We start from the raw sequence: 13971 nt of genomic DNA, 5'->3' as shown, positions 1-13971 counted from the left end.
CTCTCTTCACGTCAATATCTGCTATAACGATGAGTGCAAGGTCTCTCTTCGTCAATATCTGCTATAACAATGAGTGCAAGGTCTCTTCACGTCAATATCTGCTATAACAATGAGTGCAAGGTCTCTCTTCACGTCAATATCTGCTATAACGATAAGTGCAAGGCCTCTCTTCACGTCAATATCTGCTATAACGATGAGTGCAAGGTCTCTCTTCACGTCAATATCTGCTATAACGATAAGTGCAAGGTCTCTCTTCGTCAATATCTGCTATAACAATGAGTGCAAGGTCTCTCTTCACGTCAATATCTGCTATAACAATGAGTGCAAGGTCTCTCTTCACGTCAATATCTGCTATAACGATGAGTGCAAGGTCTCTCTTCACATCAATATCTGCTATAACGATGAGTGCAAGGTCTCTCTTCACGTCAATATCTGCTATAACAATGAGTGCAAGGTCTCTCTTCACGTCAATATCTGCTATAACGATAAGTGCAAGGCCTCTCTTCACGTCAATATCTGCTATAACGATGAGTGCAAGGTCTCTCTTCACGTCAATATCTGCTATAACAATGAGTGCAAGGTCTCTCTTCACGTCAATATCTGCTATAACAATGAGTGCAAGGTCTCTCTTCACGTCAATATCTGCTATAACGATAAGTGCAAGGCCTCTCTTCACGTCAATATCTGCTATAACGATGAGTGCAAGGTCTCTTCTTCGTCAATATCTGCTATAACGATGAGTGCAAGGTCTCTCTTCACGTCAATATCTGCTATAACGATGAGTGCAAGGCCTCTCTTCGTCGTCAATATCTGCTATAGCGATGAGTGCAAGGCCTCTCTTCACGTCAATATCTGCTATAGCGATGAGTGCAAGGTCTCTCTTCACGCTATAATATCTGCTATAACGATGAGTGCAAGGTCTCTCTTCACGTCAATATCTGCTATAACGATGAGTGCAAGGTCTCTCTTCACGTCAATATCTGCTATAACGATGAGTGCAAGGCCTCTCTTCACGTCAATATCTGCTATAACGATGAGTGCAAGGTCTCTCTTCACGTCAATATCTGCTATAACGATGAGTGCAAGGTCTCTCTTCACGTCAATATCTGCTATAACGATGAGTGCAAGGTCTCTTCTTATCTGCTATAACGATGAGTGCAAATATCTGCTATAACGATGAGTGAGTGCAAGGTCTCTCTTTCACGTCAATATCTGCTATAACGATGAGTGCAAGGTCTCTCTTCACATCAATATCTGCTATAACGATGAGTGCAAGGCCTCTCTTCACGTCAATATCTGCTATAACGATGAGTGCAAGGTCTCTCTTCACGTCAATATCTGCTATAACGATGAGTGCAAGGTCTCTCTTCACGTCAATATCTGCTATAACGATGAGTGCAAGGTCTCTCTTCACGTCAATATCTGCTATAACGATGATGAGTGCAAGGTCTCTCTTCACGTCAATATCTGCTATAACGATGAGTGCAAGGCCTCTCTTCACGTCAATATCTGCTATAACGATAGAGTGCAAGGCCTCTCACGCCAATATCTATAACGCTATCTGCTATAACGATGAGTGCAAGGTCTCTTCACGCCAATATCTGCTATAACGATGAGTGCAAGGTCTCTCTTCACGTCAATATCTGCTATAACGATGAGTGCAAGGTCTCTCTCACGTCCAATATCTGCTATAACGATGAGTGCAAGGCCTCTCTTCACGCCAATATCTGCTATAACGATGAGTGCAAGGTCTCTCTTCGTCAATATCTGCTATAACGATAAGTGCAAGGTCTCTCTTCACGTCAATATCTGCTATAACGATAAGTGCAAGGTCTCTTCACGCCAATATCTGCTATAACGATAAGTGCAAGGTCTCTCTTCACGTCAATATCTGCTATAACGATGAGTGCAAGGTCTCTTCACGCCAATATCTGCTATAACGATGAGTGCAAGGTCTCTCTTCACGTCAATATCTGCTATAACGATAAGTGCAAGGTCTCTCTTCACGTCAATATCTGCTATAACGATAAGTGCAAGGTCTCTCTTCACGTCAATATCTGCTATCACGATAAGTGCAAGGCCTCTCTTCACGCCAATATCTGCTATAACGATATAAGTGCAAGGTCTCTCTTCACGTCAATATCTGCTATAACGATGAGTGCAAGGTCTCTTCACGTCAATATCTGCTATAACGATGAGTGCAAGGTCTCTCTTCACGTCAATATCTGCTATAACGATGAGTGCAAGGTCTCTCTTCACGTCAATATCTGCTATAACGATGAGTGCAAGGCCTCTCTTCACGTCAATATCTGCTATAACGATGAGTGCAAGGTCTCTCTTCACGTCAATATCTGCTATAACGATGAGTGCAAGGTCTCTCTTCACGTCAATATCTGCTATAACGATGAGTGCAAGGTCTCTCTTCACGCCAATATCTGCTATAACGATGAGTGCAAGGTCTCTCTTCACGCCAATATCTGCTATAACGATGAGTGCAAGGCCTCTTCACGTCAATATCTGCTATAACGATGAGTGCAAGGTCTCTCTTCACGTCAATATCTGCTATAACGATGAGTGCAAGGTCTCTCTTCACGTCAATATCTGCTATAACGATGAGTGCAAGGTCTCTCTTCACGTCAATATCTGCTATAACGATGAGTGCAAGGTCTCTCTTCACGTCAATATCTGCTATAACGATGAGTGCAAGGTCTCTCTTCACGTCAATATCTGCTATAACGATGAGTGCAAGGCCTCAATATCTGCTATCTCTCTTCACGTCAATATCTGCTATAACGATGAGTGCAAGGTCTCTCTTCACGTCAATATCTGCTATAACAATGAGTGCAAGGTCTCTCTTCACGTCAATATCTGCTATAACAATGAGTGCAAGGTCTCTCTTCACGTCAATATCTGCTATAACAATGAGTGCAAGGTCTCTCTTCACGTCAATATCTGCTATAACAATGAAGGTGCAAGGCCTCTGCTATAACAATGAATGCAAGGCCTCTCTTCACGTCAATATCTGCTATAACAATGAGTGCAAGGTCTCTCTTCACGTCAATATCTGCTATAACGATGAGTGCAAGGTCTCTTCACCTACCTTTTCCCATTTTCCAATCTTCCACTCAGCGCAAGGTGTATTTTCACACATGCGGGATACAGCAGGTCTGGGCATGTTGAGACACAGGTTGGCAGACACGCTCATGGTGAAGGTCGGTGAGATCCTTCTGTTGCACTCCACAGTCCGAGTTTGAATCCCCTTCCCACAGGATGTGCTGCACGCTGTCCACTCTGCAGGGTCCCAGCTGCAACACGACAACATATTGTAGGATATGATGTCACGACCCCTCAGTCTGTAGTAATATTGGTCCTCACATACTTGAGAGATAAAAATCAGTTCCAAAATGTCTATTTTTAGGACAATGAAGTTTTTTCCAGTACGGAAAGTACTCTATCTATCTTAGAGCACATGCAAATACTAGAGTTCCACAAGCAAAATACTGCACAAACTCAACCAATAAAGTTTGAAGCAGACTGCCTGATTTCCTATAAAAGTGTATGGTTCGTATAACCAGACCCAGCATTCCTGTATACTTCTTTTTGATGAAATGCTTGCTTGTTAACTGAGTTTCATCTGAACATCACAACCACGGGTAATGTTGTGAATTAGTTTGTGTTCTTTGAGGGTTGTCATCCTGGAAAGCACACATTTCACAAACCATGAGAGTTTCACACTTCTACAAACTGGACACTTTACAGTACTTTATCAGCACATGAATGTATTCAACCAGACCAAAAACAGTAATGACCCAGAGGATGACAGTATTTGCCTGTGCTCTAAGTAAAATGTGACAGGTAGCATCTCAATGTATTTCATCCTATCAACACATAAAAGGAGGAATCTGTATGTTGCAACTAACTCAGGAGGACAACTGACTGTAGCTACCTCACACACAGGATGGGATCAAAATTCTGTATGTAACTCACACAGAGGGCACTCTGGCTGTTTCTCCCTCACACAGAGGTCAAGGTCAAAATGGTTGTATCGAACTCGCATGGGGGTGGGGTTGGGGTTGGGGGGTCAATTGGTTGTGTCGACTTCATACAGAGGACAAGATGACATTGGTTGTGTCTACCTCAGACAAGACAAGATCAAAATAGTTGCATCTAACTCATAAAAGGTGAAGGTCAACATGTCTGTGAGTGACTCACCCTGGTGGACATGGTTGGTTGTTGCAGGTGACCCTCTGTCTGTGGGGAATCTGTTTGGGGTCACAGTTCTCCTCCGTCACAACAAAGCCTGAACTCCGCTTCACACACACAATCTCCGTTTCTTGGACACCTGGAGAACAAATCACACGATTATTAAACAATGCACATATGACAAATCATTTTAAAATATATTTAGTGAGTGAGTAAATGTTCTAAAGGCCACATTCAGCAATATTCCAGCTAATGTCATTTGCTGTGCAAATGATCAAGACTAAAGAAGACAGTAACACAAAGTCAGCCACCTAATGCTGAATCTGGGTTCGAATCCCAAATGGGACTCAATCCAACAAAAGTACTAGAATCTGTACTTTACTGAAAAAGTTTAATCCCAAATATAACGTATGTTCCATTTGATCACTTTCTAAAAATGGCTTTGTGTATTCATAAAGAAGGCAGATCTGTGGTAGACAATTAGTGAAATCTTTCCACAGGTGGGACATGACAGGGCAAACATTCTAACCTCCCAATCCTCACTACTGACTGTTACCACAAGCATTGGTATGCAACGGGTGTCGACATATTCTAGAAATATAAACTGTTAGACAACATTTCTTTTTAAAGCATCATTTTCAAAAAGAAAATACACATCTTGAGATGTCATCAATTACATGTTGTGAACTGCCACACATGAAATTCACATTCTCACTACTTTTTAAATTTGAACACAATTATAAAATCCTCCTCCCAGCCCAACAGCATGAAGTATGAGAGGTATTTGTGTTATCATTGTGTCCTGTGCTGGTCCCTATGCAAACTGACCTGGAGGTCTGCCTGCCAGTGTAAGCCAGGAATTAACCATCATCACCTGCCTGACACCGGGGATTATGAAAGGATTAAATGTCGGGGAGGTGGGCCGTGGATTAACTGAGTGTCGGATCTGACTATGTCAAGGCCCTGTCTCACACTGTTGCTGTCATATTTATCAGATCATGTGAGCATCACCCACCAAACCTGCTGGCAATGTGCAGGAAATTCGACCCCAAAATGGAAATACATGACAATATGGAGGGGGCAGGTAATGCACCAGTGTGTCTAGGCGCTAAGAATGTAAATGTAGTCTTTTTAACATGTATTTACCTCATCCAATGAAACTGAGTTTTGAGAGCGACATGGTGGGGATGGTGTGGTTGACTGGGGATTAATAACTGATGGAAATCGTTGCTAAATAGTTGAAGGGTTAGATTTCAGAATTACAATATGTATTGTGGAGATGTTATCTAAATGAGATTTAACATGGTAGTGAAAAGGTTTGTTTAAAGTGCGACATGAATCACATAGTGCCTCCCGTCTCCCCTGCCATGTTTATCAGATGGCTGTCACAGTGTTTGTGTCTTGGATGGTCCATGATGATGTACTCTGATAAGCATCACAATGTAAGTTAATTTGCAACCTGAATATATAAGCTGTTGTGCACCTTCATTTGAACTTCCCACATTGACTGAAGAGTTAATAATGAATAATTCAATTTCCCCTTAAGAAATATTTCCATAAGCATGTTTTAAATGTAATCATTTAATAATTTTAAAAATAGCATTTTTGACACAAAAAAACACCATTTCTGACTGCGGTAGTTTGTAAACTTTGGGAAAATACATTAGAGAGAATCTGGCAAATGCTTCACTGTATTTTATCATGTGAGAATTTATAATCAACATTTAACTTCCCATATGTTTTATTGTAGTTAGAACAAATCAAAACAGGATGCTGTCACATGACCTCCTTTTCTCCAAAATGGGATCACTTTTGGCCACCACACCAGGGTACATCATATTCTACATACAACAAGCTTTCCATAGAGCTATAACATGTCCATACAAGAGATGGGGGCATTAAGTCGACTCTACACCCTAGCCTACTGCTCTACTAGTACTGATATAACGTGAAAATGAGGAAACAGAAATGAACTAAACTCATTCTGTCCCAGCCAAATGTCAGTGTCTGACTCCCTACATGAACTGTTTGTAGTTGTTTGCTATAACAAAACCTCAAACACCATAACTGTTTTAAATACCCATCACAATATTAATTGTTTGATGAAAGATTTTGTACGGTTGGATTGTTGCAAAATCAACAAACAAAGTTCCGTTCCATCAGAACTTTTGACTTTTCAAATGTATACTCCATACCCAACATGACAAATTTTATTTCAAGATCCATGGGATAATTGTCTCCAATCATGGTGCCCACAGATAACAGTCTTCAAAGGTTCAGGACATTTTGTGAAAATGAAAGCAAAGGTCACAGAAGTTTACAGGGAAAACAGTATTTGAAATGCTGAATTTCCTCATAGATAACGTCAGTGTAAACTTTGGGCATAAAACATCTACGCAAAAAAACTCTGTCATGGTGGAAATTTGACATTGAATTAATCTGCAGACATATCAGTCATCTGATACCTTCAATAACAGTTGAAGATCCAATATAATTCACTTCCTCTGATCTACTCAGCTGAACAAGAAACATATGAACCAGTGACACTATCTATCTGCTCCTGGAGTGGAGAACTCTCATCACAAACATCTCCTCATGTAGCCATCTCCTCATGTAGCCATCTCCTCATGTTGACATCTCCTCATGTTGACATCTCCTCATGTTGACATCTCCTCATGTAGCCATCTCCTCATGTAGCCATCTCCTCATGGACATTTAAACATCACTGAAGGGATAGTTCCACACACCTAACAATAACTTTGTATTCTAACACTTACAAAATGCTTGAAACCATGAATCTGTTTCTATATAGGCAGTGTATGAAACAAGCCCCAAACCCATCCAGACATCAGGGCTGGTAACTTGAAAATGTTACCAGCCCAAAATGGATTTAACCAGACCAGACACCAAGCAAGATATGGTGAATTTACTCAAATTTTTACCAGACCATCGGGCTGGCTTGGACGGGCCTTATTTCATACACTGATATAGGGCTATTGTTTGTTTAAATTACTTGAAGAAATTGGAATGAATATAAAGTAATGACTACAAACAGACACACCAGACACCACTCACTCTCTGTCTGTCTCTGTCTGAACAATAAGGATGACTGTCACCACAAACCCAGCCCCAAGGTCCAGGAATACCTGCTGTCGGCCAATGTGGCTGTTAATGTTGGCAGGAATTCTGCCTTGTTTACTCAACTTTCCTTGACAGGAATACTTAGGTTGAACTGCCGGTGTGTGACAACTAAATCTATCTGTTATCTCGTCATGTCAAAAACAGCATGATTGGTCCATTAAAATTTGATACATTCTTTCAAATACTACTGTATCGGTTGACCACCTCTGTGGTGTGGTGGACAGAGCATCTGGACAAAGAACATCAGGTCAGGGTACACTGGCCGGTCAGCGGCTCTGTACACTGGCCACATCGTTCCAAAAGATGGTACTTGTTTTTACCTTGTCTGCCACTCGGCAGTAAAGGTATAATACAAAGTCTGAGTAAGGTGTGTCTGCGGGGTATTCATATGGAGCTGTGGCATGGGATATGCACTATGTAGTCTGCCATAAGTCTCAACAAGTACAAGCGCTCGATATCACACGCACGCACGACGCGACGCGACGCGACGCGACGCGACGCATCGCGCCGCATCGACGACGACGATACGCACGCGCGCACGCGCGCACGCACGCACAGAGATATATACAATTCTACATTATTGATATAATACTGATGGAAATGTTACACCTGATTTTGTCTGACATTTACTAATCTGTTACAGCCAGACATTCAGCTTCAGGCACAATGTAAGACTAACTTCTGAAAAATATTACATTACTCAATAGTTCCTTTGATTTTACAAATCATGGACACAATGAATAAAAGCAGGTATCCTATTTACAGAAAATTTCAGAGAGTCTTGATAGTGAGTGATTCATTTATGCGGACATGTCAAAAGATCAAATATCTGTCAGTATGCACGTACATATGCCTACTGTTGTGTGAAACTTCCCTGTGTGAGACAGGGTGGTTAAAGCATCCCCCTTTGAGGCAGAAGTCCAGTTTCAATACCCCACACTGTACAGGTTATGGAGGCCATTTCTTCAAATACACCCCCTGAACTACATCACAGCCAATATGTTTGCAATCAAGTCATGTACCTTCCATTTCTACAGTTTATTACTTCAGACAGTATATTACTTTCAGGTATTCTGGATTACTAGATCTCAACAACCCACTGGTGAATTCTGGTAAAGATGTAATAGAGAAAGACACTTGAATGATTAATAAGAAAATAGTTACCGTTCTGTATAATTCTAAGAATACTACTTCTGTTATATCAGTAGTTACTCCATCTTCCCAAAATATGTGTATGCAATTATTGGAAGTTATGTTTTCCTGCTTTGTGCATGCACAGGTGTGCTTAAGTTTTCCTAACAGCTAATTGGGATGTAGAAGTATTTTTGGAATTGTGCACAATGATAACTTTTGTTCGATTTCTGGTGTTTTCTGTTGTGATATTGCTAAAAGAGGCCTAAAATCCAACCAATAGATCAATGTTTATAAGACAAGGTTGAAAAACACAGAATTTCTCTCACAGAATTTGATGTACCCAGGTATTTCTTTCGGTTACAACACATCTTCTAATGTATCACTATGTGTCATGACCAGGATGAATAACACAGCCGTAACTAAGAGTTTCTTTACATGAAAAGTAACCAACAGTGTCCAATGGGATATAAAAATCTCACCTGTCCAATTAACATTTTTAACCTTAAGGCTTGGGCAAAATAATTTGGATTTATGACTTAGCCTACTGAAATCTGATAAAGCATTTAAAAATCCAAGAGTAAGTTTATCTGAAGAAGGTAAAATTGTTTATCTGAAGAAGGTTGCAGGAATGTGTGTAACTGGTGAAGCATAGTGCTGGTCATGTGATGTTGTGCTGGAAGTGTGATGTGATGGAGGAGGCAGCTGGATGAGGAGTGCTGGTCATGTGATGTGATGGAGTGGCAGCTGGATGAGGAGTGCTGGTCATGTGATGTGATGGATCTGGATGAGGAGGAGTGCTGGTCATGTGATGTGATGGAGTGGCGGCTGGATGAGGAGTGCTGGTCATGTGATGTGATGGAGTGGCAGTTGGATGAGGAGTGCTGGTCATGTGATGTGATGGAGTGGCGGCTGGATGAGGAGTGCTGGTCATGTGATGTGATGGAGTGGCAGCTGGATGAGGAGTGCTGGTCATGTGATGTGATGGAGTGGCAGCTGGATGAGGAGTGCTGGTCATGTGATGTGATGGAGTGGCAGTTGGATGAGGAGTGCTGGTCATGTGATGTGATGGATGGAGCAGCTGGATGATGGAGGAGGTCATGTGGTCATGTGATGGAGAGGCGGCTGGATGAGGAGTGCTGGTCATGTGATGTGATGGAGTGGCAGCTGGATGAGTGATGTGATGCTGGTCATGCTGATGTGATGTGATGGAGTGGCTGGCTGGATGAGAGTGCTGGTCATGTGATGTGATGGAGTGGCAGCTGGATGAGGAGTGCTGGTCATGTGATGTGATGGAGTGGCGGCTGGATGAGGAGTGCGGCTGGATGAGGAGTGCTGGTCATGATGATGATGTGATGGAGTGGCTGGTCTGGATGAGGAGTGCTGGTCATGTGATGTGATGGAGAGGCAGCTGGATGAGGAGTGCTGGTCATGATGGAGTGGCAGCTGGATGAGGAGTGCTGGTCATGTGATGTGATGGCAGCTGGATGAGGAGTGCTGGTCATGTGATGTGATGGAGTGGCAGCTGGTCATGTGATGTGATGGAGTGGCAGCTGGATGAGGAGTGCTGGTCATGTGATGTGATGGAGTGGCAGCTGGATGAGGAGTGCTGGTCATGTGATGTGATGGAGTGGCAGCTGGATGAGGAGTGCTGGTCATGTGATGTGATGGAGGGCGCTGGATGAGGAGTGCTGGTGTGATGTGATGATGAGGATGAGGGCAGTGCTGGCTGCGTGTGATGTGATGGAGTGGCAGCTGATGAGGAGGCTGGTCATGTGATGATGGAGTGGCTGGATGAGGAGTGCATGGTCATGTGATGTGATGATGGATGAGGAGGCTGGATGTGGATGAGGAGAGGCAGGTCATGAGTGGGTCATGTGATGTGATGGAGTGGCAGCTGGATGAGGAGTGCTGGTCATGTGATGTGATGGAGTGGCAGCTGGATGAGGAGTGCTGGTCATGTGATGTGATGGAGAGGCAGCTGGATGAGGAGTGCTGGTCATGTGATGTGATGGTGGATGAGGAGGGCTGGTCATGTGATGTGATGGAGTTGGCAGCTGGATGAGGAGGCTGGTCATGGTCTCAGCACCTGACACTTTATCCTCTGCAGAGGTGTCTCATCTGGGAGACGGAGAGGTCTCATGTCCCCTGCTCACTCGGTGAGGCTCTGTGACCCCTTGTGACCTGCTCCAGTGTACAATGATCTACTATTGGCCACTCAATCAGCCACAAAGGGACAGTTACCAGGTGATGTCTTCTAGCTTACAACATACGCACATATCAGAGTTCCATTTACAACCAGTGTACTTGATGCTCTGGTGGCTACAAGGTCAAGGTTTGCTGCCCATTGAGGTTCTCAGAGACCATTAAATTGTTGCAGTGCAAATAATGTACTGAGGCCCATGATACAAGTGGCTTCTCTTCATGATGACATGGGGTAGCCCACTGGTTAAAGTGTTCACTTTTATTGACAGCCCTGGTTCTAATATCCATATGGGTACAGGGTGTAAAGCCCTAGCCATAAATTGCTAAGAGGTTGTTCATCTCTGACTCATGAAAACAAACAAACAAACAATAGCCTCATGTTTTCAATCTGGCAGTCTTGAACTGTCCTGAATGGGATTTCAAATTCTTGTGCAATGGATTCCTTCATCGCCAGAGCTGTGAGTTCAGTCAACTACTGATAAGATTGGAGCACTACACACAGATACTTCAGACTGTACCCTATAGGTATTGCTAAGGCACCTGTAGCTGATGTATGTCCATCTCATGGTTGCAGTATCTGACTCATGTCATTGTATCCTGACAGTGTGAAATTCCTGCTCATGCTATCGCCCATTAGTGCAGATCTGATTCTCGAAAAGAAGCTGCTGTGATATGGCTAGAATGTTACCACCACAAAAAAACATTCACTCATTACGACAGTGTAATGCATCACATTACTTATCATTACAATATCACATGCACAAAGACATGAGCAAGTCTGTGGTATTGCCCCTTTAACTGCAACCCAGCAGTGAGGAGCCATGATTTCACTCCAGACTGATTTACAGTTAATATCAGCTGAAAACCTTCCCCATTGTGATGATATCGTCATGAGTTTACGTGTTGTGTTGAACCGCATCAAGTCTCATGCTGAGTTAGGAAGGAGAGCTCGGACAGAGACAGCCAGGAGATTTATTATACGCTAACTGAGTATTCATTTTCAGGGGAGTGGTGATATTGAGTAGCAAGCAATTCAGTCATCTGCAGCACACAGACTCAACATGTCAACCAATGTGTTTTTTCCTTTGATTAATGTTTAACACATTTATTTACAAAGTTAATGAAAGGAAATTAAATGTCTACTTTCTTTAACCACAAGAACAGATTACAGTACACAGTCATGGCTTGAATAATGTTCTAACATTTACACATTGTCGACAGTCCACCTCTCAATTTGTCATCTGTCATCTTCATTCTCAGACACAAGTGTGTCTCAATCCTACAGTTTGAGTGTAACCATGAACTCTTGGTCATCCAACTTGACATCAAAGGGGAACAGTTAAAGGACTATTTGTGCCAATAATGTGAGGATCTATTGGCACCTGATGTCAATTTTCTGTGATCCATATATTCATCATTTTTTGTCTGATTTTGCCTTATATGCTGAAGGGAGTCTGTTTCAGAAGGTAATCAAGGTGGCCTATTCTTTCTTGGTTATATTTTATATAGCTTTTTATTCTACTGATTACTGTGGTAAAAATATTCACAATTTTGTTTCACAGTTTTGAGATATCTGTCTAACTTGGAAATGTGTATACCCTCACTACGACCCAAGCATGGGCCCGAAAAGAGAACATCATAAAACTGAATTTCTGTCCAAAGTTGAAGAATACAGCCGTGAGGGTGTCAGAGGAGAGGACAAATCCCATCTTTCTCTCGTCATGTAGCACAGACAACCAATATTCACCACACTTCCAGTATGATGTTTAAACCAAGTCTGAGGGAGCGTTGGTAAGGTCAGAATGTTTTAATCTATATCCAATCTCTCTTTAAATGATAAGGTATGAACTGAAAGCAATACCAGCACTCTAGGCCATTGAACTATTCCATGGTATTCAGTCAACCAGGAAACCAAGCATAACCATTCAGGTTAAAGCAACATGGCCGGGGGGACATGATCTGATGTTCCAATATATCAAAATATAACAAAGGATTTAGAAGTGAAAGCATTATAATTCCCACTCACCTCCTCCACATGTCATGGAGCACTCAGAAAACCCAGAAATCTTCCATGTATACACCTCGCCACTTGCTGTGCCGTCATTTGGAATCTGCTGAATGTTGTTGTAACCCCGACTGCTGCTGACGGCTGATCTGTGGTAGTTGGAGTTGGCCAGACGGTTGCCTCGGGAGTTGCCCCAGACGTTGCTCTGAGAGTTGCCCAAGAGGCTGGGGTCCGACCGGGACCTGTGGGTATTCGTGTGGTACTTCTGTGTGTGAGAGGACCTCACGGAGGACGGGTATGATTTCCTGGCACTGGTCTTCTCATGATGAGGTCTGATGGAATGAGATCTCTGACTGGCTCTCTGGTCCATGGATGTTCCCCTTGAGGTGTGACCTGGGAAAGACCTGCTCTGGGTGGGGCTGGCAGAACCCTGGTCTTGCCTTCTGGATGCATAATTTTGATTTGAGGTTGATAGATACTGTCCATTGGAACGTCTGTTGGCATAGGCTGATCTCACAGGCTGCCTCTGATGGTCTGGGTATGTTCGGGCAATAATTCTTCTTCTGCTGCTCAGTCGGAGCTGTTTATTCCGGTCATATGCTGGAATATATCGCGGGGACTGGCCATGCTGTATTCTGCTGCTCTCGCCCCCAGTGTTACGGTGCCGAGATACAAGTCTGTGCCTGTTACGACGACTCTCCTGGGATACATGCATATCCCCTTGTTGTCTGTTCAGCTCACCAGGATTTAAACTTGGACTCGGAACTGTTGTCGTTTTATGCGTATGATGCCTGTTGCCATGGTGACCATTTCTATTATGGTGACCTTGGTTGCCTTGGCGAGTGCTATGGTGTTGATGATGTCCCTGACGGGGGCGTGTGTCATCTGCTTCCTCACGGCTGGAATGAGCCATCATGACACCCATCTTGTGTTTGGGTATGGTGAAGTGGTACACTATCCCAGGGTTATGGTGGTAGTACAGCAGCTACAAGGAAAATACCAGATACATTGGATGTATTCTTGTCTTTACTGTAGAAAAATGAATTCAGAAACTTTGAATGAGAATTGAAAGAAATACTATTTCTATTCCTACTGTATTGGGATAACAGAATTCATAGTATAACATAGTGCTTGTTTATTTCCCTAAACAGAATACTGTCTTCAGTTCAAGAATAACACAATAACATTTGGTCGTTGCCATTGCCTTTGGATCAGTTTCAGTCTTTCTTTGGACAGGGAACACTCAGTGTTTCATGCAATCTGTACATCCATACAGACATGCCTGT

The 13971-nt window shown here is 42.8% G+C and overlaps 1 protein-coding gene across 1 annotated transcript in view; it reads right to left on the bottom strand.

Annotated features, from left to right (window-relative positions):
- The window catches only part of LOC124288946 (ADAMTS-like protein 4), a 272217-nt gene that overhangs the window by 31300 nt on the left and 226946 nt on the right, over positions 1-13971 (bottom strand). Inside the window, 3 exon segments of the mRNA XM_046725536.1 lie at positions 3101-3305; positions 4213-4342; positions 12707-13670. Coding sequence (XP_046581492.1) covers positions 3101-3305; positions 4213-4342; positions 12707-13670 — 1299 coding nt within the window.

Source organism: Haliotis rubra, unplaced genomic scaffold (genome assembly GCF_003918875.1).
Source record: "Haliotis rubra isolate DU_JTF1 unplaced genomic scaffold, ASM391887v1 Scf43, whole genome shotgun sequence".
Taxonomy (NCBI): Eukaryota; Metazoa; Mollusca; class Gastropoda; order Lepetellida; family Haliotidae; genus Haliotis; species Haliotis rubra.
The sequence above is the reverse complement of the archived record's forward strand: the minus strand, read 5'-3'. Positions and strand labels throughout refer to the sequence as shown.